The sequence below is a fragment of the Bradysia coprophila genome (assembly GCF_014529535.1).
Source record: "Bradysia coprophila strain Holo2 chromosome IV unlocalized genomic scaffold, BU_Bcop_v1 contig_5, whole genome shotgun sequence".
Taxonomy (NCBI): domain Eukaryota; kingdom Metazoa; phylum Arthropoda; class Insecta; order Diptera; family Sciaridae; genus Bradysia; species Bradysia coprophila.
This window is the reverse complement of record NW_023503374.1, coordinates 5,132,233-5,154,101: the sequence shown is the minus strand read 5'-3', so window position 1 is coordinate 5,154,101 and position 21,869 is coordinate 5,132,233. Positions and strand designations below refer to the sequence as shown.

The window sequence follows — 21,869 nt, the reverse complement described above, 5'->3', positions numbered from 1 at the left end:
ACTTTGATTTGATTTGGTTTTTTTTATCTACTTAAATCACTCAGATAAATTAAATTGTACGTACTCGTACACACACGATTATTTATAAATAGATTCGAAAGAAGGAAAGAAAATAAAAACCCGAATGTATCATCTCAGCAATATTGAGTCAATTTACATTTCCACAAACATTACAAATTGAATAAGCAATGCATTGGCTCTTTTTTGTGTGATTATAAATATGTGTATAATATGGTTGATTGTAGAACAATTTCAAATGATATTAAAATTACAATTTATTCAGGTTTCCTTTCACCAGCTTGATCTTGATTCAATTTGGAGGTTGTGTGATACATAGTATAATGGTATAAATCATTTAATCCTTTCTTTTGCAGAAAAAATACCAGTTTGATTTCTGCATTTTGCCAGTATAATTTTTGTGGCTTATTTGAATACAAGTCGGAGTTTGTAAATGCAAAATGCAGCCAAAGATTTTCATATTCAAGGTGTATCACCGTACGCGTGGTATTTTTTTTTTCGAAATTTAGCTACACGGAAATTCATTTTATGATCTTGTCCATTAATTGTTTAAAAACTGAACGATGAATGCATTAAGTACTTGTTTGACTTTTGTTTTGCCAAGAAAAATTCGAAGCTATATCCAAGAGCAGGTACAAGAGACACCGAGACTATCAGACCTTTTTTTTTAATCCGACCTAGGATTGGTAAGGTAGATAAAACCTGAATTCGAGGTGGGATCTGGTTTTTCGCCTTGCTCACGCCTAGGAACAGCAATATTTATATACTGTTTACACTACACTACCCATCTGCTATCGACAACGACGATAAGAATAGAGGAATTCTTCTGAAAAACAGAAGACCGAAATCGGACGCATTTTCTATCGGAATTTTTATTTTTGTGCCCAGTATACTCAGAAAATATACGAACTTCCAATAAATAAGACCCTATTTGCCCTGAAAGTACACCTTTCGAATGATCACCCCACACAACCATGTACATTTCGTGTACCTCGAGAAATGTCTTTAAGAAAAGTGTAAGTTTTCAGTCTTTTTTCGGATGAAACTTCAACTGTACATATCTCAGTGTGGATGAATTTTAAACCCAATACGACCCTACTTGCCCCGGAAGTACATGCAATTACCTTCCTTCTCGTGTAACTGGTGAAATTTTTGTAAGAAAAGTGCATGTCTTCGGTCTTTGATGACCTCCAGCCACGCAAGCTTCGAAGAATTTTTTTGAAAGTGGTTTTGGCTTCTGGGGTTGAATACCTTACTGGACACATATAAAAAATTCAAATAGAAAATGCGTCCGATTTCGGTCTTCTGTTTTTCAGAAGAATCCCTCGTAAGCATCGAGTTCTGGCTAGTGTTCTCATATATATAATAATTTATTAGCCAGCAAGATCAAGATTGTGTTTTTCATTTTATTGAAATGTAAAAAAAATATGAAATAAATTGGCGTCAGAAAAAAAAAATTATGATAAAAGTATTGAAGTAGTAGATTTAGATATCTTTTAACTCATATATTGTCGTCATTTTCAACAAATTGGTATACATCACTCTTCACTTTTGACCGGGTCTTCTATTACTATTCATTCATTCATTCTAGCATTTTTTTTAATGGTTAGCTATTTCTACCTAAGTAGGAAACACGCGTGGGGGCCTCCGTTGGGCCCATTCTAACATTACTTATGTGAGCTCTGAAACAAAGGAGAAACGGTCCTTGGAGGACAGCGACTAAAAGTCATTTCGTATGCAACTGTTGAAAGAGGTGTGATTCTGGCCTGTTTTAGCTGAAAATAGTACTTGTTGGCTTTGAATTCCCAGCGATACAAGACTTCAAATAATTTCCATCCTAAGCCAACAATACAACATTGTCCAACCAAATTTAAAATAGTACATTTCGTATCGAGGACTAAAAGTCTTTTTTAACGTGTGACGCTAAAAGAAGGACTTTTGGTCCGTGGTACGAATAGTATTTTTCATATTATACGAAAAAAAAGTACGACGAAGTCTAGGGTGGCGGCAATTCTCCTATTTTCATAACTTCAAATATTCGTAACTTGACAGTTGCGTGTATTAAATCTCTTAAGAACTTTCAAGTTACGAAAACTACGAGAATGTACGCCCAGTGAGTAAAAACGTTAAACTCATTTCGATGAAGATCGTATGTATTTCCTAGGAAATTGTAAAGTGCTTACTAGATTACCTGTGAGACTTTGACTACTGTTGCTTTGACTGTTATGACGGGGAAATCTTCTTTTGTTCCAACTTTCGGGAATCATCAAATGGAGGAGAAATTCTTTTGTGTAACCGTTTGAGAGTTCCCGCAGGTTCACATTAAATTTCCATTTCAACACACTTCCCCGTTATAACAGTATGTGATGCGTTTGCTTTCGCAACATTTTTGTATGCAAAGTCAAAGCTCTTACGGGTGATCTAGTATATTTCCCGAACTTAAACAGTTTATAGGAAAATGTTGTTTGGAAACTAAAGTTTAAATGATTTTTGTATAATTGTAATTCTATTTCTAAAGAACGTACTTTCATTCACAAATTGCTAATGTTAACGCTCTATTTTTTTGTAAACTAACTTCACAGCGACGGCATTTCGTGGATATGTACCAGAGTGGAGTTATTTGACAGGAAACTAGAACAATAAGAAATTGTAGCACCCCTACAGGCCAACCGAGGTGTCCTAGAAATTGAACAATTTGTTATCTAATTTGTGATAATTCAAAACTGCAAATCACGTTTTTTTCTCTGCAAAGTTTAATTAAAACTTACGAACCGAAGAAATGTGGTAAAACATACTAGTGTTGCATAACGAGATGAAATTCCACACATAATCTTAAAGTATTTTCGTTTAATGATCAATGTTATCTAATAAATTATTGCATCTTAACTCTCCCATGTAACATCATTATTCTGCCACACAGTGCAAAGCGAAATCATCAGAAATATACATTGTTTAACGAAATCAATTAAAATTTGAACTCCTTTGTTATACTCAAATTTCTATTTTTATTTACGAAAAGAAATTCGCAAGTTGGAATTCTCTTTCTATATGTAAAAGAAGAGGAAATATTTGATTGGGATCGTTGATATAGAATTTTACATTTCACATTTATTTTACATTTTATAAGCGAACGTTCTGAAGATTTAGCAAAATATTTTAGTTTTCAATTCTGGATTCAGGAACACCAGAGCATAATGTAAAATACGGAGTTCCCTTTTTTATTTCGATGTAAACGAGAGATTGCAGACTCGGAAAAAGGTAACGTTTCCATATGTTTTTAATACATTTTCTGTGTTTATTTTTTTTGATCCGCTGCTTAAAAAAACATTTTTTTGTTTTTCTTGAACATTTTCAATGGAGCGCGAGTGTTATTTTTCAATTTCCTGGACTGTTATTATTCCATTCATCCAGCGTATACTGAATATACTTACTTATATACATTATCATCTTTTTCTCATTGATAGTATACACATCATACATTACGTAGTCAATGTAGCAATTTTATTCGAATAAAACCCGAACAATACGACCGTTCACGTATGATGGATATGTATTTTTAAAATGTTTTTCAAGTAAATTGAAAAGAGCGTAACTCGCAAATATTGACATAATGTCCTCACGACAGAGGCAAACATATTTTTACGTGGAATAGTTCAACGATACATCACGAAAGAAATATTGTGTAAACCGTTGTTAAGGACCTGATCGAAATAAATCTCGTCAATTTAGTTCTCTCTGAAAAGGTTGTTCCACACAACAGTAATTATTTATGCTACCAGAACAGTAAAATGGTATTTACAGTCGATGTCCACTGTATTGGAGTGAGATTAGAATTACACCAAATACTTTCGCACAGTCGGCATGTGCCGTTAAAACGGATACGTTGACGCAGATCCTGTAGAAGACAACGATTAACTAGTAGCTGTTCTTCTCTTTCTTGTTTCTGAACTATTAACTACAATCGCATCGCTAGCGCCACTTTAGCTATCAAAAATTACGAATTATAACATTTTTGTTTTATGTAGGATCTGATATTTCTTGTCCCAAACATTCTGACAGCTGTTATATTGAATGAAATATTTGAATTTTTTCCCAGTCGAAATTTTTGTCGCACACATGTAACGCCAAGTTTACTGCGATACAAATCAAAAAACAAAAAACCATTCAATATCAATACTGTCAAATCTGTGGATCTAGAAATTATGTAGAATCTGTTGAAAACGAAAATGTGATAAAAAGTAATTTTTTTTAGCGTATGCAATGTCTATTCGATTAATACTGAACACAAATCGAAATTTTATATAATTCACGCCGTAAGTGTGCCTAAAATTTGAATTTTAAGTGAACGATTCGATGAAAAAGTGAACAGAAAAGTACATTTCAACGCTTCATTGTATGAAAATGATGCTACGTTAGAAAGACCTCCGCACGTTCCATTTTGAATTTCAACCGCACTTACGGCGTGAATTGTCTCAACGGAATCTTTATCGGACAATACAACAATACAAACAACTTGGTACTTAATTCCGATGAAGTAATAGATCACGTCCACTTTACTATGGGCGAAATATGCTAACGAACTCACGATGCTACTTGCATTAACTGCTGGTCACATTATAAAAGAATTCGAATTCAATATCGGAAAGCAGGGAATACTATAAAATTAACTACTAGGGCAGCAATCATCCTGAACATTTAAATGAATTCCAAAAATTTCCGTTACATCTGCCACAGAAACGTTGGTACTGTTACATCAATCTAAATCAAAATCACTTATTATTAACGGTTTGTTCATGTTCCAGCCCTACAAAGTTATATGGATATTCTCGTCCTAGTTTACCCTTGACATGTGAGTATTACTCAGTGAGTAATGCTTTGATTATTACGTTTAACTTGTACTTATTATAGTACGTTACTCAACAATGGGACAAATGATGAAAATCGTACTTGTGTGAAATTTTACTGATGGAGGCGCCGAGGCATTTTACTCAACTGAGGTATCAGTTGTTTTGTAAAAATACACTTTGGAAAGGGAGACGTTTCTCATCTTCCCACATGATTGCTCACTACTCTAAAGTGTAACTACTGTGCAATACAAAGATTATCATAAATTTTCACATTAAGCGACCCTAATTCACCAGATCACAAAAAGGATGACAAGAATCAGAGACGCATACATCGTATGGGTCTACTTAGCGCATGCATGTGACGTTTTCTTGAGACGTAATATTAAAGCAATTGAAATAAAAAAGTCTTTTGCTATTTAGAACGTATCACGTTCGGAGGGCGCGTCGCTGTTGTGTGTATACAAAAAGTAGAACGAAACCAACTGCTATAAATCATAAAAATAATAAATTGTAATGGCATAAAGGAGAGCTTTTCGTAGTACTGTTTCACTGTTTTTTTTCTTTTATTTTTTTTAACAGTTGACGGAAAGACACATAATAAAAATTCAAATATATTCTGTCTCTATAACCATTGTAAATGGAAACGGCGTCACTAAGGTTTTTCCTTTTTTAATTGAATTTCGGTTTGATGTGTGTTTATAAAATAGTTCTCTGTGCAGCACATCAACTCAGGAGGCAACATACAAATCACAAGTTTTTCTACATCAATCTATAAGTGAAAGTCGCAATCAATTTATAACATATTTTTATCCTTTTAGAAGCTATAGCTATGTGTAACATCCTCTGTTACCTCATTTGTATAATACGTAAATAACTTTGTGAATCTAGGATTTGATCAACGCACTTCAAGCAAAAGTGCTTCTAATGACAGCTGCCTATTGTAGATTACTATTTTGTATGAATTTTTTTTCGATACACCGCCGAGTTTTACATAGTACTTGAAGTGCATTGATTTTATACAAAATCTATTACTTCAATATTTTTATCATTCACTTCCCTTTATCAAAGTACACTAGCCAGAGTTCACTGTTTACTCTAGCAGTCGATAACAGACGACTTAGTTGGGTTTCTTGTGTCTATGCACTCGCTATACGTGTTTCGAGCTTTTCAGTTATCATATATGCTTGGAAATGAAAAGCTGTGGAACAAAGTTTCTTTTTCGAAAATCGACTTTTTCAGTGCATTTTTGGCGAACGGATCCATTTTTCTGACACAAGTGCCTGGACTAACTAGCCATTTATTGTGATCAAGCAAAATGTGAAAGGTTGACACCAATTTGAGTGTTTGTGTTCCAGGTCGGCGGTTATGTCTTTCCTCTGGGTAAAGAATTAGCCATTTGTATCAGGTAGATTTTGTTCAATTGAAATACGGTTCGTTTGATAGGATTGTAAATATATTTAATTATTGTAACAAAGGTGTCTATTGTTCGGTGTAGTAGTAATTATTGCAATTTTTCCAATTTTTCCAATTTAATTAGATTTCAAATATGTCAGAACATCGGGCCAAGGTCCGAGGTCACCATGTGCACATAGTCCCGCAAGAATCGATGTTTTTCACCGCTCTAATGTCAAAAAAATTTATGGGCGTCACACTTGCTCGATATCCATCCATCTCCTCTCTTTTGTGTGACATATTCGGTTATAGAGTGTTAAAAATGTCAAAAAGAGTCTTCACCCATCGAGCTCAGTTAAATTAATTAACAAATTTTGACATCGAGCCCCACGGTGAGGCTTAACATTTTTAAATAAACGTGTAAGTTAACATCCAGGTTTTTTTCATAAGTGAGTTGGGGGAGGGAAGTGCTGTTCAAGTAAACAAGTTTTAGCAAAATCCCCTTAGCTGTTCCTGAGAACCAGCACCAGCGTCAGCCAGGGCTTGTGAAACAGTGAGGACTTAAGATTTACATTGGAATTGGTAGAGGGACAAATTCTAAGATTTACAGTGTAAAAATTATGGCTCTCGATAATTTCTTCATCGAGCAATAGTAGCTAAAAGTAAAAATTTCACCATTTTAAAAGACTGATATCTCCTTTACAAAGCAACCGGGGAAGCCTTTGAATGATGATCCCAGAAAAGTTTTGCGAACCCTTTTGAACAGCAAAAAAATTATTTTTGAATCGAAGTTTTCTGCTACATTTTCAGAAATTGCTCTTTTAGGCTACCCTCGATGAACTTTGGACGCTTCAATACCTTACTGGTAAGAGTATTTCCCGTCAATTTGGTTGCTTATATGGTAGCCTGGGGTCTCAGCTTTACAACGATACCAAATATGCCATACTTTATGCTTTACAAGAATTATTGACGAAAAAGTTTTGTATTGAGGTCGCTCTACTCGCAAATCTAGAGCTATCTAGAGTAATTACCTATTTTCAAGACGACATTACAAATAAATGTCTTTCTTATATCTATCAAACATTTAAAGTGTTTGTTTTTCTTAAAAATAGGTAATTCCTCTAGATAGCTCTAGATTTGCGAGTAGAGCGACCTCAATGCAAAACTTTTTCATCAATAATTCTTGTAAAGCATAAAGTATGGCATGTTTGGTATCGTTGTAAAGATGAGACTCTAAGCTACCATATAAGCAACCACATTGACGGAAAATACTCATACCAATAAGGTATTGAAGCGTCCAAAGTTCATCGAGGGTAGCCTAAAAGTGCAATTTCTGAAAATGTAACAGAAAACTTCGATTCAAAAAAAATTTTTTTGCTGTTCAAAAGTGTTCGCAAAACTTGTCTGGGATCATCATTCAAAGGCTTCCCCGGTTGCTTTGTAAAGGAGATATCAGTCTTTTAAAATGGTGAAATTTTTACTTTTAGCTACTATTGCTCGATGAAGAAATTATCGAGAGCCATAATTTTTACACTGTAAATCTTAGAATTTGTCCCTCTACCAATTCCAATGTAAATCTTAAGTCCTCACTGTTTCACAAGCCCTGGCTGACGCTGGTGCTGGTTCACAGTAACAGCTAAGGGGATTTTGCTAAAACTTGTTTACTTGAACAGCACTTCCCTCCCCCAACTCACTTATGAAAAAAACCTGGATGTTAACTTACACGTTTATTTAAAAATTTTAAGCCTCACCGTGCGCCCAGTTAAGTAAACTGGTTTTCCCCTGTTTTCTCGCTCCTTTAACACTATATCAAATCAATTTTGTTGATATTTTGAATCATTGTTTCTTATAAGTGAGAGGTTTAACAAGTAGTGAGATTGCAAGTTTTTGCAAGAGTATTTGCGACAAATCCTATCGAACAATCTAATTGTAACTATATAATGAACAGCCTGCACATCTACTCGTTTAAAATATTGAACATGCTGTAAGCTGAATTTAGAATCTGTAACAACAAGGTCTACGTGAGAAGAAAAAGTTCAAAAACAATTCAAATGTCGAATGTACCTTATTAAATGTTTCCAATGTTAATGGATACAATTTACCAATCAACAGCACATGCGGTTGTTTCAAATATTCACCAAAAATGATGACGCACTTGTTGGTTGATAGTGGCTGATCCGTCCATTGCGATTCAAATAAACTGTATAAGAGTCGATCGCTTGACAGTTTGATGTTGTTCCCAAGGTACGTGATCATAAACAATTCGGAAATGTTGTAAAGAAACGAGTAAATGTAAACGAAGCGTTCCACCATATTGTCGCTGATATTCTAGAAAATAAGCGGAATGTAAATGGCAATTAGGTAGCAATAATAAGAGCCAATTTTCGCGAGAAATTTGCTTTTTGAATAAGAATTATCTCGAATTTCATCGAAAAATATTATTATTTTTTTAATTCGTGAGATTTGAATCAGTGTAGACAACAAAAAACTGATTTCTTGTGCAAAGACAGGCTCATGTTAGAATCGATTTGACTTATACGATTGCCAGGCAATAAGTTGATGTACAGATGCAAATACCACTGATGCAGAATTGAAGAAAAAATAAATTCGCAGAAAAGGATCCAAATTCGTCAATTGTTCTTAAAAGAAAATTATTTTGCAACACGTCGTTAACGACATCTGACATGGCTATACCTCCGTAACTGTTTGTGAGAGACAATCGCCATTTTTAGGTCTTGATAAAAAATCCTTTGCATTTCCTTATCCGACATGTTTGCCTTCTCTTGTTCGACGATTCGTCCCATGTTTCTCAGATCTACTGCTAGAACTTCATATCTTAAGCCACATGAAAACATCAAATACCAAATTATGACTGAAAACATGATTGGCCAGTTGGTTAGAAACACTTCGGAGGCAACAAAAACATTTGCGCTGAAGAATGCAAGTTCATTGTTTTTATAATCCCAAGGAAATGCAATTTTGAACATCAAATCTCCAAGGAATGGTGAAATGACACCAGCAAAAACAGAAGTTATTAACATGCTAATTAAGAACACAACCGCCCATTTCATAAATCTATCCAATTGTTCATTACAAAACGTGAAGCTTTCATCATGGCGTATCGAAAGGACACCGATTCGATTGATCATTATCTGAATTTGCTTCTGTTGCCAAATTAAAACAAAAAATTTAACCGTCAAAACCGCAACCTTGATTGCTATTTCCGCTGTAAATATAGCCTCGTCTTTAGTTTTACTCGAAACAGCTCCTAACGTCAATGCAACGACAAAAAGGACATAGTACATGCAATAGATCAGTTTGATTATATGTTCTTTAACTGGCTTATCTCCATAGTTCCAAACACCAACAAGATGTAAGAGCCAAATAAAACGACCAATCACTTTATGAATTCTTATGATATGCATCGTTGAACGTTGTGCTTGCCGTACTGAACAGATAATGACACACTGAAGCTCTATGTTGAAAACTTTTCAATAGAAAGTACGTCATTTGATGAAAAAAGCATTTCTTTTAATTCATTCTACAAATTACATATTTCAAATAGAGAACACGAGCATTTATGCCCAGTGGCGATGTAAATAATGGTAGGAGTAAGCGTCACATTTCAGTTGATTTGTTTTGAGATCATACCACTGTTTTCTTCTTTAGCCTGTTTGTATCCACTGCTGGATGTAGGCCTCCCCTAAATTTTTCCATGTTGTACGATCCATTGCCACTTGTTGCCAGTTTGTGTTTGTCCATCTCTCTGGTGGTCTTCCCACAGGTCTTGTTGTGGGGGGTCTCAACTCCAGTCCATGATGGCTTTGGCCCAACTTCCTGCAATATGTCCTGCCCAACTCCACTTTAGAGACGCAATTCTTCCCATGACATCAACGACTTTTGTTTGTTGGCGAATCCATTGATTTGTCATTTTGTCTCGGAGAGTAATTCCAAGCATACTTCGTTCCATGGCTCTTTGTGCCACTCTCAACCTATTTTCAGATGCTTTGGTTAATGTTCACGTTTCTGCTCCATATGTTAACACTGAAAGGAAACTCCTATCGAACACTTTCCGTCTTAGACAATTATTCATTTTGCTTTTGAAAATCAGGCTGAGTTTTCCAAAAGCTGCCCATCCAAGACCAATTCTACGCTTGATTTCTGCAGTTTTGTTGTCCACTGTTTTGCATACGTAAAAAATCCCTTTTTCGTATGTAACGTGTTCTTCTTGTTTTCTTTGATTTCTCTCGTTTGCCATTTGAACTAGCATATGAAATGAGAAAAACGAAGAGGCACAGCAATAACATCGTAGATATGAAAGTGGGATTTTTTACGCGAACAAAGCATTAACATGCCTTGACCAAAGGCTTAGTCTGAATTCACAGTTGTCCATTGTTATTCCGTTTTGGCTCCGTGCACATGACAGTTGGCATTTCATACAATAGAGCACAATAGAGCTCCGTACACTGAGGCAAAACGGAATAACAACGGATGTCTGTAAGTCCACCTTTAGTGTGACTTCTAAACTACATTTCTTGCCTTCTTTTGTGTTTTTGAATGAAAACATCACAATCTTAGTGAAACGGTTCAGTGTTGAGTTTTGAACCCAACCACTGGCTCATGATCGTGATGGCTCTGTGGATAGGTACTAGCCTTCCACCAAAATGATCTGGGTTTCATACTAGTGTCACACAATTTATTCCACATGGAATTTTTCTAGCGATTATATCACAGTGGTATAGAGTGTTATGATGAAAGAGAAGAAGATATTTTAACAAGTACCCCAAGGCAAGTTAAAATAAACTGGTCTTCTGTCCTCTCGCTCTCAACGTACCACGTTGAAAGAGAAGCAAATACTTTGACGAGTACCCCAAGGCAAGTTATAATAACTAGTCTTCGGTTTTCTTGACTTGTATGACGTAAGCCAAATACGATGAATTTTTGAGCATAGATCAAGCCTACATTTAGGCAAGATATCAAAATTTCCTTAGAGAACTTAGACTAAAACTTAACATTTATATCATTGCAAAGCACCGGTTAGCATTTTAGGTGAAACTATTTGATTTGTCGTTATAACAACGTTTCTTCAACTAAGGCTGGTATAATGTTGTAATTTTTCCAACGTTTCGCCGACAATTTTCAACGTTGTAGCAACTATCGAACGATTGTCTTATAGATAGCGCTAATTCCAGGAGTCGGCAAACAAAGCTGCCACATCTTGTAAATTTTTCTCTATTAGTTTCACCAATGAGCTTTAGTTTATCGAAATGGAACACGAGCCTGTAACTCGTATATTGAGGATATATTTATTAAATAAGGGTTCCTAGCACAATCTACTTATTTGACGACTACAATTACTTCCACATTAAATGTAATTGCGCCTAATTTTTGGAATTGATTTAAACGGAAAAACAGTCTTGTACGTCATATGATTATTTTGATAGTGTTTTCATGGCGTGTGACTGTTCCTTCTTAAATCGGCCCAAAATGCATAAATAGCCCAAAAATGTGTTGTGTTCGATGGTTCTAACTAACGACTAACAGTACTAAATTATATTCATCTATGTCCAAATGTTCATTTTGACGAGTTAAATTCTGATCCGCGCCTTCGGCTTAGGATCACAATCACCAACTCGCGGAGCCGTAGCCAGACCAAAACTTCAGGGGGGGGGGCCCAATTTTTTTTTTGTATGGAATCTGGTCAGCCACTTATTAATGCTCTCCTCAATCCACTTGTGTGTTAAAGATTGTAAATTATTGTGGCTTGTAAACAAACTAAGTAATTTACAAATGACAAAATATAAACGCTATCACTAAAATGAAAATGATCCGTTTATAATAAGAGCATCATAAAAGAAAAGCGGAATCTTGAACCAATAAATTTGTAATTTAAAGATGCAGCTCATTGAGGAACTATAACCGCTTTCGTTGAACAAATTTTGTGTAAAATTATTATCAAACCTCGACAACTCCCAAATTAGGAAACATCTATTTGGCACTACAAATCATTTCCCGTTCCTAGTTTTCAGATCATTCTTCTCAGTGCAAGTGCAAGTTCGGAAATATATTCAATTTTTTACTTTTGCCTGGTCTATTTTGAAATGTATTACCTCTTTTACGTCAATTTTCCGATTTCCCGATGTTAAGTATACGTTTACCAGGAAGTACAGTTCACAGCGAAGTAGAGCAGGAGACAGGAGATTAGGACAATCTTTATTTCAAACTTATTTAAACCTTTGAAAGGTGCTCATCTCTACGAAAAAATGGAAACTAAAGTAAAATAAAGTGGCCGCGCAGCGAAAAATAATAATAACCAAATTTAGTATTTTTCTTGATCGTTGAATTGAAGATTTTGTTTTAAAGAATCTATGATTTAGTATTTGTAACTTGCCAGGGGGCGCATATTTTTTCAGATAGGGCGAAACCCCCTCCCCCTCCCACCTGCGCCCCCCTAGCTACGGGCCTGCCAGCTCGTCAAAACAAACATTTGGACACAGGTGCATAATATTTATTATCGTCTCTTCTCACAGCCGTAACAAATTCGGCGCCTATGTGCGTTTAACCCTCTAGTTCATCAAATGAAAAATTGATAAACTCGTTATAAGTTTGATGGTTGTTGCCAATTTAATCAATTATTTAGAGCTGTAAGTTATAACTAAGAACTGCAAAAGTTTTCCTTCTTTATTAGCTTTTTTTTTTAAATAAAATATTAAATGAAAGGAAACAAAATGTATTCGGATGTCTGAAAAAGAATTTCTTTAACATATGTATCATCTAAGTCATTAAGTTCTCTAAGATTTCCAGTGAATCAAACTGTCTATCATTCATGGCTCCGTGGCTTCCTTGTAACATGGGAAAAACGCATATTAGGTCTTCGAAAAGTGGCTTCTCTATTAACCGAATGAAACTCATTAATTTCATTTCAATTTAATAATTAAAGATTGGTTTTTAAACTGCGCAAACTACGCGGATAATTCTTCGATATTTTTTTTATGCAAAAATACTCAATTACAGAATGTGGAAAAAAATAGGTATGCCAAGTTGATGTGTGTATACTATATACTATATATATATACAGACAAGTTAATCTTTATATAGTTTAGCCGGTAATAATACTGTAATAAAAATATATGCAGAAAAATAGCCTCGAGGATGCTGATATAAAATGTACCTATAAATTAAAAGCATAACGGATATTGACCTTTCTCTACGCCTTGAGGCTTGGTACTTCGGCGAGAGTACACACTTGATCTACAACATTTAAAACTAATCAACTTGAACTTGAATGAGTACATGAACGCGATTTTATATATGCGTGCGAAATGTATGTAGATTTTGCACCATATCACTTAATAATAAATAATTATTTGTATATAATGCAATATGTTTGGTGTACAATCGTATTGTGGTATAGTTTTCTGAATTCTCTTGCCACCATTTTACATAACCAACAACAATTTGTATATTGAGTGCATACGTGAATTGACAGTATTTTTGTTTTGTCCTTCTATGCGAGAAGCCAATGTACTCACAACATATTTTATTGACATAAACGATCAGTAAAATGGATTTGTTTTCAGAAATGGAAACAGAAATCGGGCAACACGTACAATCTTGCGTATTCAAATGTACTTCTGTTTCCATTCGGTTGTGAGTGGTGACTGTATTCAAGTAAGAGCGATTCAAATTGAAATAATATATTAAGCGACTTAACAAATATTAGCTCAGGATATAATTTTAATTATATCGATTTGTAGTATAGGGATGTTTTGGCTATTGTTCCTTTTTTAGAAATTACACGTTTTAGTGTTTGGTTGACTGTGCACTATTAGTCTAAAATGAGCTTAATGACCCTTCTCGGTTTTTTCAATGATTAGAAGAGACAAGTACTCAAGTATTCAAGGAACCGCTGAACCGTTGTCAGGAACGGATAATTGAATCACACTGTATGTACCAGTGGAAATATGTCGATTCGCGGTAGATATTGGATAGACAGATTCATTCACCAACCAATCGACCGTTCTTTTTTCCTCTTACAACTATGGGATAATAGTCTCCATTCAAAACTTCAAAGCTTTGTTTTCTTAGACTTAAACTTACATCGGAAGAAGAAAAACACTCAAAAATACATATCAAGACTGAATCGACTTTGTGTAACAGTTCTTCTTTATAATCAGCCGTCGTGTTAAGCCAAAATAACATGTGCATTGTGTGTGTCTTATGGAGAGCTTTATAAAGCTCTGCGGGCTTCTCTTGGTTTCCATTGGAAAAGAGTGAGATTTCAGTGGAATAAAGGACGCTAAAAGCTCGCGAAAGCTCAAAAGCAGAAACTCAAATGCGATACATAATTGTGGCTTAGCACAACAGTTTAAAGTGTATGTTGCACTTTCAGACTACATTGCCTAGTACATGGCCAATCATAAACTACGAAATATTTTGCGTGCTAACTATTAACACTAAAATTGAATTGATTTGGGATGTCACAGACCATTCACGACTCTGACAACATTACTTCATTTTCTTCCATTCAGTCAGATAACAGAATATCAGAAGCTTTTTCAGTGAGGAACAATATTGATCGTCAGATTGTCATTCTCATACCAATCACTATGCAACCACTATACTCAAGTGAAATCAATTTCTCTTTTGTCTGATTGGAGTCTATTCAAATGAAATACTTGTTTCCATCGAATCCCTTTTCACCAAAAACTTAGAACAAAAGATATCAAAAATTGAATAAAATATTCTAGTAAATAACTTCAACAACATCGTTCTACAGTACAAAATGCTAAATTCTGTACAGAAATCAAAAAACAAAATTATTTATTGAAATACACAGAGTTTTAAAAGAACAAAAAATGTCTGACCTGTTGGGGCAATAACCTTATCATAGACTATTTTTTTCGACACCAAATAATCCCAACACTCAGCAACCACCCAACATACCATGTTACCACCCACTTTGTAAAAGTTTCGTATAAAACGGTTTTCATAGGTACCGTATATATATATCCGTCTGTGTACTTGCTCTGGTGTTCCCAGTTTGTGCTCCTCGAATTTGAAATCATTGTACCTATTCCATACGCTATGGATAGAGTAATATGTATTGACATTGATCATATCATTTGAGAAAAAAACTAAATAACAGAAAAACGAAATTCGTTTCATGTCAACCAAACAGTGAAGTGAAAATGGAAATGAGCTTAGAGCAATGAGGAAAGATAGTAAAAATTTTCCGTTGAAATAAAATATCAAAGAAGTTTTCGACTTGCATCAAACGGATTTTTTGTGTGCATTTACTTTACTATCAGAGGCAAAACGAATAATGTAACGAAATTAGTCTTTCTCTTCTCGTTTTTTTTTATTTACAAAAAATGCAGTGTTCTGTTGGACATAATTCGGCTGAGTAAGTCTTAAATGGGAGTTAACAACAGCTTCAAATTTGCAAAAAAATTGGTATTTAGTCACACAAAAAAATAAACGTTCAAATTGAGAAGCATGAGTATGAAAAATATAAAAAGAAGTTGAACACACTATTCAATCGGATAGAGAATATGTATATGACGTCATATCCAGACGCGTTATATATATACATGCATTTTATGTAGATACATAATGTGCGGGTATGATACGAAACAATATTTCTCCTTTTTGAATTCTTTGTTATTTTTCAGTGAGTATTTTGTATACACACATATATTGCACACAGAGTGGATATAATGTTATTTAGGTTAGGCAGGCGTGTATATAGCTTGCAATAAATTTTGTCTTTTTTTCTTCTAGACTTTTTGTAAATCTTGTTCTGATGCTCGTGGTTGCATATCTGGAAAGATTTGCAGAATACGAGTGTGTATGTGTGTAAATTGCTAATTCCAGAGACGTAGAAGCTTTATTTCCCTTCAAAGGAAACTTTAATTATTTTTAGAAACGACAAGTCAAATGTTACAAGCTCGAAATTTTGAAACCCGACACATTTTCAGTTTCTGTATTTTATTGTTATGCAAAATTATGCAAAATTCACAAAAAAGCCAGTAGACCACAAAACAGAAAATGTGTCGGTTTTCAAAATTCCGTAAGTGTTTATCAACTTTTTTTTCGCACGCAGTGCGATATCAACTTTTTTTTCGCACGCTAAAGAACCTATTACCTTCAACGAAGGCTAAATTTTTATAAATAAAAATCTTGCATTGACCAGAAATCGAACCCCCGACACCAAAAGGTTTTTGAGCACAAAGCAGCGACTATAGCCATTCGGCTATAGAGTCACACAATTACACCGAACGTACTAAGCATTGACTACTCGATTTCATTCAACGCGTCTCTTTACATCACATTGCAATGTGTATTATAATGCAGCCTTCTTGATCGTTCAAATGAATTTCTGTATACAAAAGAATTTTGGAACAAAATGTAGGACATGTTTTGCATTGGAAAGGTGATTATGGCCCGAAATTGCGAAAAACGTTGTATCTACCACGATGGGTATGCCGGTATTTTTTCGCACACGACGTATTGTCGACCTCGGCTTCGCCTCGGGTAGATAAATAACTATTTTCTAATTACCACGGTGTCCCTTAACAAAAATAAAGTTTAGGTGCTAGGACCTAAAAGGAGTTCAAAACCGCTTTGAGCAATCTTTTACTAGATCCTTCCGCATAGTCGACTTGTGAAATAAACGACATTCCCCATGCATTTTCAAGATTCTTCAGAAAGTGATGAAACAGAACATAACTGTTGCCTACCGGCGTTTTTTATTTTTTATCGCTAAACGACGTTGTTCTGCAACGTCCTACAACGCTGCTTTAGGTGTATTTTTGGTGCAATTTGGTACCTCGAATTAGCTTTGTAAAAAAATTAAATTTTTAAAAGAACAATTTTTTGCTCAGAATAACGTCGTTTATCGATAAAAAAAATAAAACAACGCCGGTAGGCAACAGTTCTGTTCTGTTTCATCACTTTCTGAAGAATCTTCAAAATGTATGGGAAAGGTCGCTATTTTCACAAATCAACTAGGGGGAAGGATCTAGCCGAAGACTAAGCAAAGCGGTTCTGAACTCCTCTTAGGTCCTAGAACTCGAATCAGAAGTCATTTTTTGAGTAACCTTCAGAAAAACTTTATTTTTGTTAAGGGCCATCGTGATTACAGATTCCAATACAAAGTTTGTTGGGTTTGGGCGGAGCACGTCCGTGAAAAACGCTATTAAAAATTGGATTTCATTTAAGCACGAAGATTTTGATAATATTTGAGTTTTTTGAGAATTTTGAGAATATTTGAGAATATTTGAGAATTTTGAGAATATTGGAGAATTTGAGAACTTATTCTCAAATAATGCCCTGGATGTCGTGAATCTCTTTCGGTAGGTGGTTTCAGATTTGTATAAATGCCATATTGAACTTGAAACGAAAATAGGCGACGAATGGCTACCGAATTTTCGTGTTCAATTCTATTATGAAGTGAAATTTGAAAAAAAAAACAACTCGAACTCGTTGGACAACATTTTACCTTGCCACGATCTCCTCTTTTCTTTCACTGAAAATGTTTTCTATTCTATTCGCATTTCCTTCTAGGCGTTTGGCATAAACAGCCTCGATGAAGCGGGTAACAGTGGCAGAGTCGTTTTGTCGTTGCGTCATATTGCGACAAAGTGGTTCAACGAAAAAGTGACAGTTGTGAAAATTCTAAATTAGATTTTTTTGTTTCGATGTGGTTGATTGTGATGATTTTTCGTTTTGTGTGTGAAAAAGTGTGCAAAATTATGATTTTATTATATTAATAATTGATTAATAATGTGCCACCCGTGACAGTGTTCTCATAAATAATAAAATCGGTGTTCAATGTTTTCAAAAACGAAAAATTCCATGGCCAATGTTCTCGTTCTCATAAACATTAAAATTGGTTTTATGTGAATAGATCCAAAGAAATTGTTACGTTGAGATATGAACCTAGGAAAGCACTCCAACGACCTGATTCATTTCATATGATCCCGTCGGTCTAGATTCTAGATCTGAGATTTTTTCTGATTCAGTTTATGTGAAGAGATTTTCTCTGATTAAATTCCTGTGATCAATCAATTAAAAGCCTCAACCCAACATGATTTTAATTAGACTTTCTTGTTTCAGGCCAGGTTTGACCTGTTGCGAGCATTAATTATGAAAATATTTATTATTTCTTGTGTTCAATCAATTCAAATCGAATTCTTGAAAATTAACATTCAAAAATGTTGCGCTAAAAAAATCCAAATTTTACGACAGATCCACTTTGTCGCATTTTCTCATGTCGCATATTTCTGTCTCTGCCACTGTTACCCGCTTCATCGAGGCTGTTTAGTTTGGCACTATTTCCTCAAGTCGATAACACAAACACTTCGATAGCTCGATTTAGTTATTTTGGTGAGATTGCAATACGCTTGCAGTTTCTCAAATTCTAGAAGATTGACAGTCGGAAATCCACCACCGATAATGCCATCTTCTCCTACTCAAATTTGATATAATTCTCTTTCTGGCATTCGAGCTCTAATCAAATATGTTTCTTCACTGCGAATAACATCCATTCTTCTCCTCCAGTAAACACCACCACTGGTTAATCACGACTTTTATTGGCATAGTGACTTTCTGTTTTGGTGTTCTTAAATGCAGAATAACTTTACGAAACGAGAAAAAAAACCAACAAGAGAACAAAGAAAAAAAACAGCATCGCGTCTGAACATTTTGAACTTTTCAAGGTCAATGCAGCACTTTTATTATACTATGGCTGCATTGAGTAGATCTTTTGAAATACACAAATTATTCCGAAAAACCTCTGTCAATAATTATCATCATTCATCAAAATCTATCCACCAAACTATCATCACCGGATAATACAAAGGAGATACATATTGCACATTCGGCGGTTATATATTGGCATGCGCGTAAACCACTATAGTTTAATGGCAATGGCTGACTATTCACTTTGTTGCATAGGTATGTGAATGGTTTCATTTTTGACCAAGAATTGTTTAACAACATTGGCATCGTCTCATCACAGCGAAATAGTAGTTTTTGCCGTTTAGTTGTTCGTTTCAAACTTGCAAGGGACTATGAATATTATGAATAAGTTATTTGAAATTGAAATAACAATATATTCATAAATGCATAAGCTATCAACTGTGAATAGAGGACCGATATACCATATAACAGACCATTCTTTCGCTTGCTGTATTATCATACAACGTGCATAATGACTGCATTTATGTATCTTCGGGCATAATGAAATAGCCTTTCAAACATGAATTGAATGAACAATGTACAATAAATAATTTAATATCAAACGTTCTTCTTTTTCCCTGTATATTAAAACAAACAATGCCGAAGCACAAGATTACAAATCAATTTTTTAATAAGTTTTGCAGCATGATGATAATGAAAAGGTTTTCCTTTATCTGCTAGATTTAATGAAACGAAATCGAAATTTTTAATTTCTCTCACATCCGAAAACGTTTGCTAATAATTTAAGGTAGTCACTTTGACTGTTAAGTTTGGAACAGCTCGGAACTGGTCACATTTAGCGAAAGATTTGTTCATGTTCGTGGCATTAATCAAAAGATTCACTAACTTCAAAAACTAAAAAAACTCTAGTGTCCGATTTCAAGTTAGTCAGCTGTGCATATGTTTAACTGTTACGGCAGAAACTGCTTTTTTAGCAGTAGCAAAAAAATTTTGTAAATAAGAGGGATTCTTCTGAAAAACAGAAGACCGAAATCGGACGCATTTTCTATTGGAATTTTTTATATGTGCCCAGTAAGGTATTCAACCCCAGAAACCAGAACCAATTTCAAAAAAAAATTCTTCGAAGCTTGTGGGGCTACAATTCCTAAAAGTTTCTTATGTGCAGAATGAGCACCAGCTGAATATCAACAGCTGGTGTACAAACAAAACCACTTTGTATTGTATACAATTCAAAGACAACCTACACACAGTGCATTTCTACATTAACGTCATCTACGCCATCTAAATAACACGTATGAATGAAGTAAACACATTGTTAAGAATGTGTTTTGATTGTTTATCATACAATAAGTGTGTGTTAGCAGATCCAGCTGGTGATACTCAGCTGGTGCTCATTCTACATATGAAAAATATTTACAGGCTGTAGTGTGAGGTGATCAAAAACCGAACTTGTACTTTTCTTACAAAAATGTCTCCAATTACACGAGCCGTACAGGGTCGTGTGGGGTGTCGTTAGAAAGGTAATTGCATGTACTTTCAGGGAAAGTTAGCTTACGGAAGTTTGGTAGCATCTACGATTCAATATAAGCACTTAAACATTTCAACTTCTCATAATTCGTCGTAGATGCTCGCAAACCCCAATAAGATCCTCTTTGCCCTGAAATCACATGCAATTACCTTTCTAAACACCCCACACGACTATGTACGTTTCGTGTACCTCGAGAAATGTCTGCAAGAAAAGTGTAAGCTTTCAGTCTTTTACAGTTGAAAACTTCAACTGCACATGTCTCAGTGTGGATGAATTTCAAACCCATTAAGACCTTATTTGCCACGGAAGTACATGCAATTATCTTTCTAACGACACCCCACACGACCCTGTACGGCTCGTGTAACTGGAGAAATTTTTGTAAGAAAAGTACAGATTCGGTTTTTGATCGAAAAAATTCCTGTAGAAAATGCGTCCAATTTCTGTCGTCTGTTTTTCAGAAGAATCCCTCTAAGAATCGACAGTGTCGCTCGCGTGATCAACTCTCATTGGTCTGATTATCAATTCTGGCACTCTAACAGACACTTTTTCGACTTAGGATCATGCACTATCAGACGCGACAGTTATTTTTGTATTGAACGCAGTAGTACTTGCGCCACCTTTTATGGTTTTTTTGACTAACTAATCACAAAAAGTCATTAACTTAAACTTTTTATCCGAATTTTTAAGTTTTTGTTGATGTAAAAATGGACATTTTCAAACTTTATTATCATATGACGATTTGTTTTACATTAATTCTGTTTAACAATCTCTGTCAATGGACCCACCACATCGATAAGATGTGACCAAATAATGTAAAATGTAATAGAGCTAGTCATCTGTTAGCGAAGACATCTGAAATACGTGTTAATCTGCAGCTAGCGATTGTTTATATTAAAAAATGGATGCTTCAGCAAATGAAGTAAAAGATTTTGCTCAACTCAGTGCCGAAAAGCCACTTTCGATGTATTTCGTTGTATGCGATTGATCAAAAGCTAAGCGATGTTTTTAGGAAATGACGCAATAGATTGACTGGTTATTACACCAGGCCAGATAGACTTAGCCTAGATTTTTTTTTCTCTGTTTTCAACGCTATTCAATCCACAATCCATATGAAATCACATTGAAACATTGCTCGATTACACATACACTTATGCGTGCTAGACAGCAGCTAAAATTTTCGGGTTCAACTAGGTTCCACCTGATGAGTGTGTGTTTAGTTTTATTTAATAATTTGTTCAGCAGCTCAATTACCATTTCACATATAGATGTGAAATCATCCCACTTTAATGATTTGTTGTTGGAAATGTTGAGAAAATAACGTTTGAAAGAGATTTCGAATTTGTTTTTTCTTACCGTATGTTTTCGCTTTCGCTGGAAGC

The 21,869-nt window shown here is 34.9% G+C and overlaps 1 protein-coding gene and 1 long non-coding RNA gene across 2 annotated transcripts; both read right to left on the bottom strand.

Moving 5' to 3' along the window:
• Nucleotides 1–1,024: 1,024 nt before the first annotated feature.
• LOC119071832 lies at nt 1,025–20,874 on the bottom strand. Its single transcript, XR_005086736.1, has 4 exons — nt 20,746–20,874; nt 5,408–5,414; nt 4,912–4,916; nt 1,025–1,047 (listed from the first exon to the last, which is right to left on the bottom strand). It is a non-coding gene; the product is annotated as an uncharacterized LOC119071832 (long non-coding RNA).
• LOC119071767 (odorant receptor 94a-like) lies at nt 8,091–9,705 on the bottom strand. The gene is made up of 4 exons (XM_037176814.1): nt 8,952–9,705; nt 8,797–8,896; nt 8,322–8,585; nt 8,091–8,259 (listed from the first exon to the last, which is right to left on the bottom strand). The coding sequence occupies exons 1-4, from the start codon at nt 9,680–9,682 to the stop codon at nt 8,215–8,217; spliced, it is 1,140 nt and encodes a 379-aa protein (XP_037032709.1). The 5' UTR covers nt 9,683–9,705; the 3' UTR covers nt 8,091–8,214.
• Nucleotides 20,875–21,869: the final 995 nt, after the last annotated feature.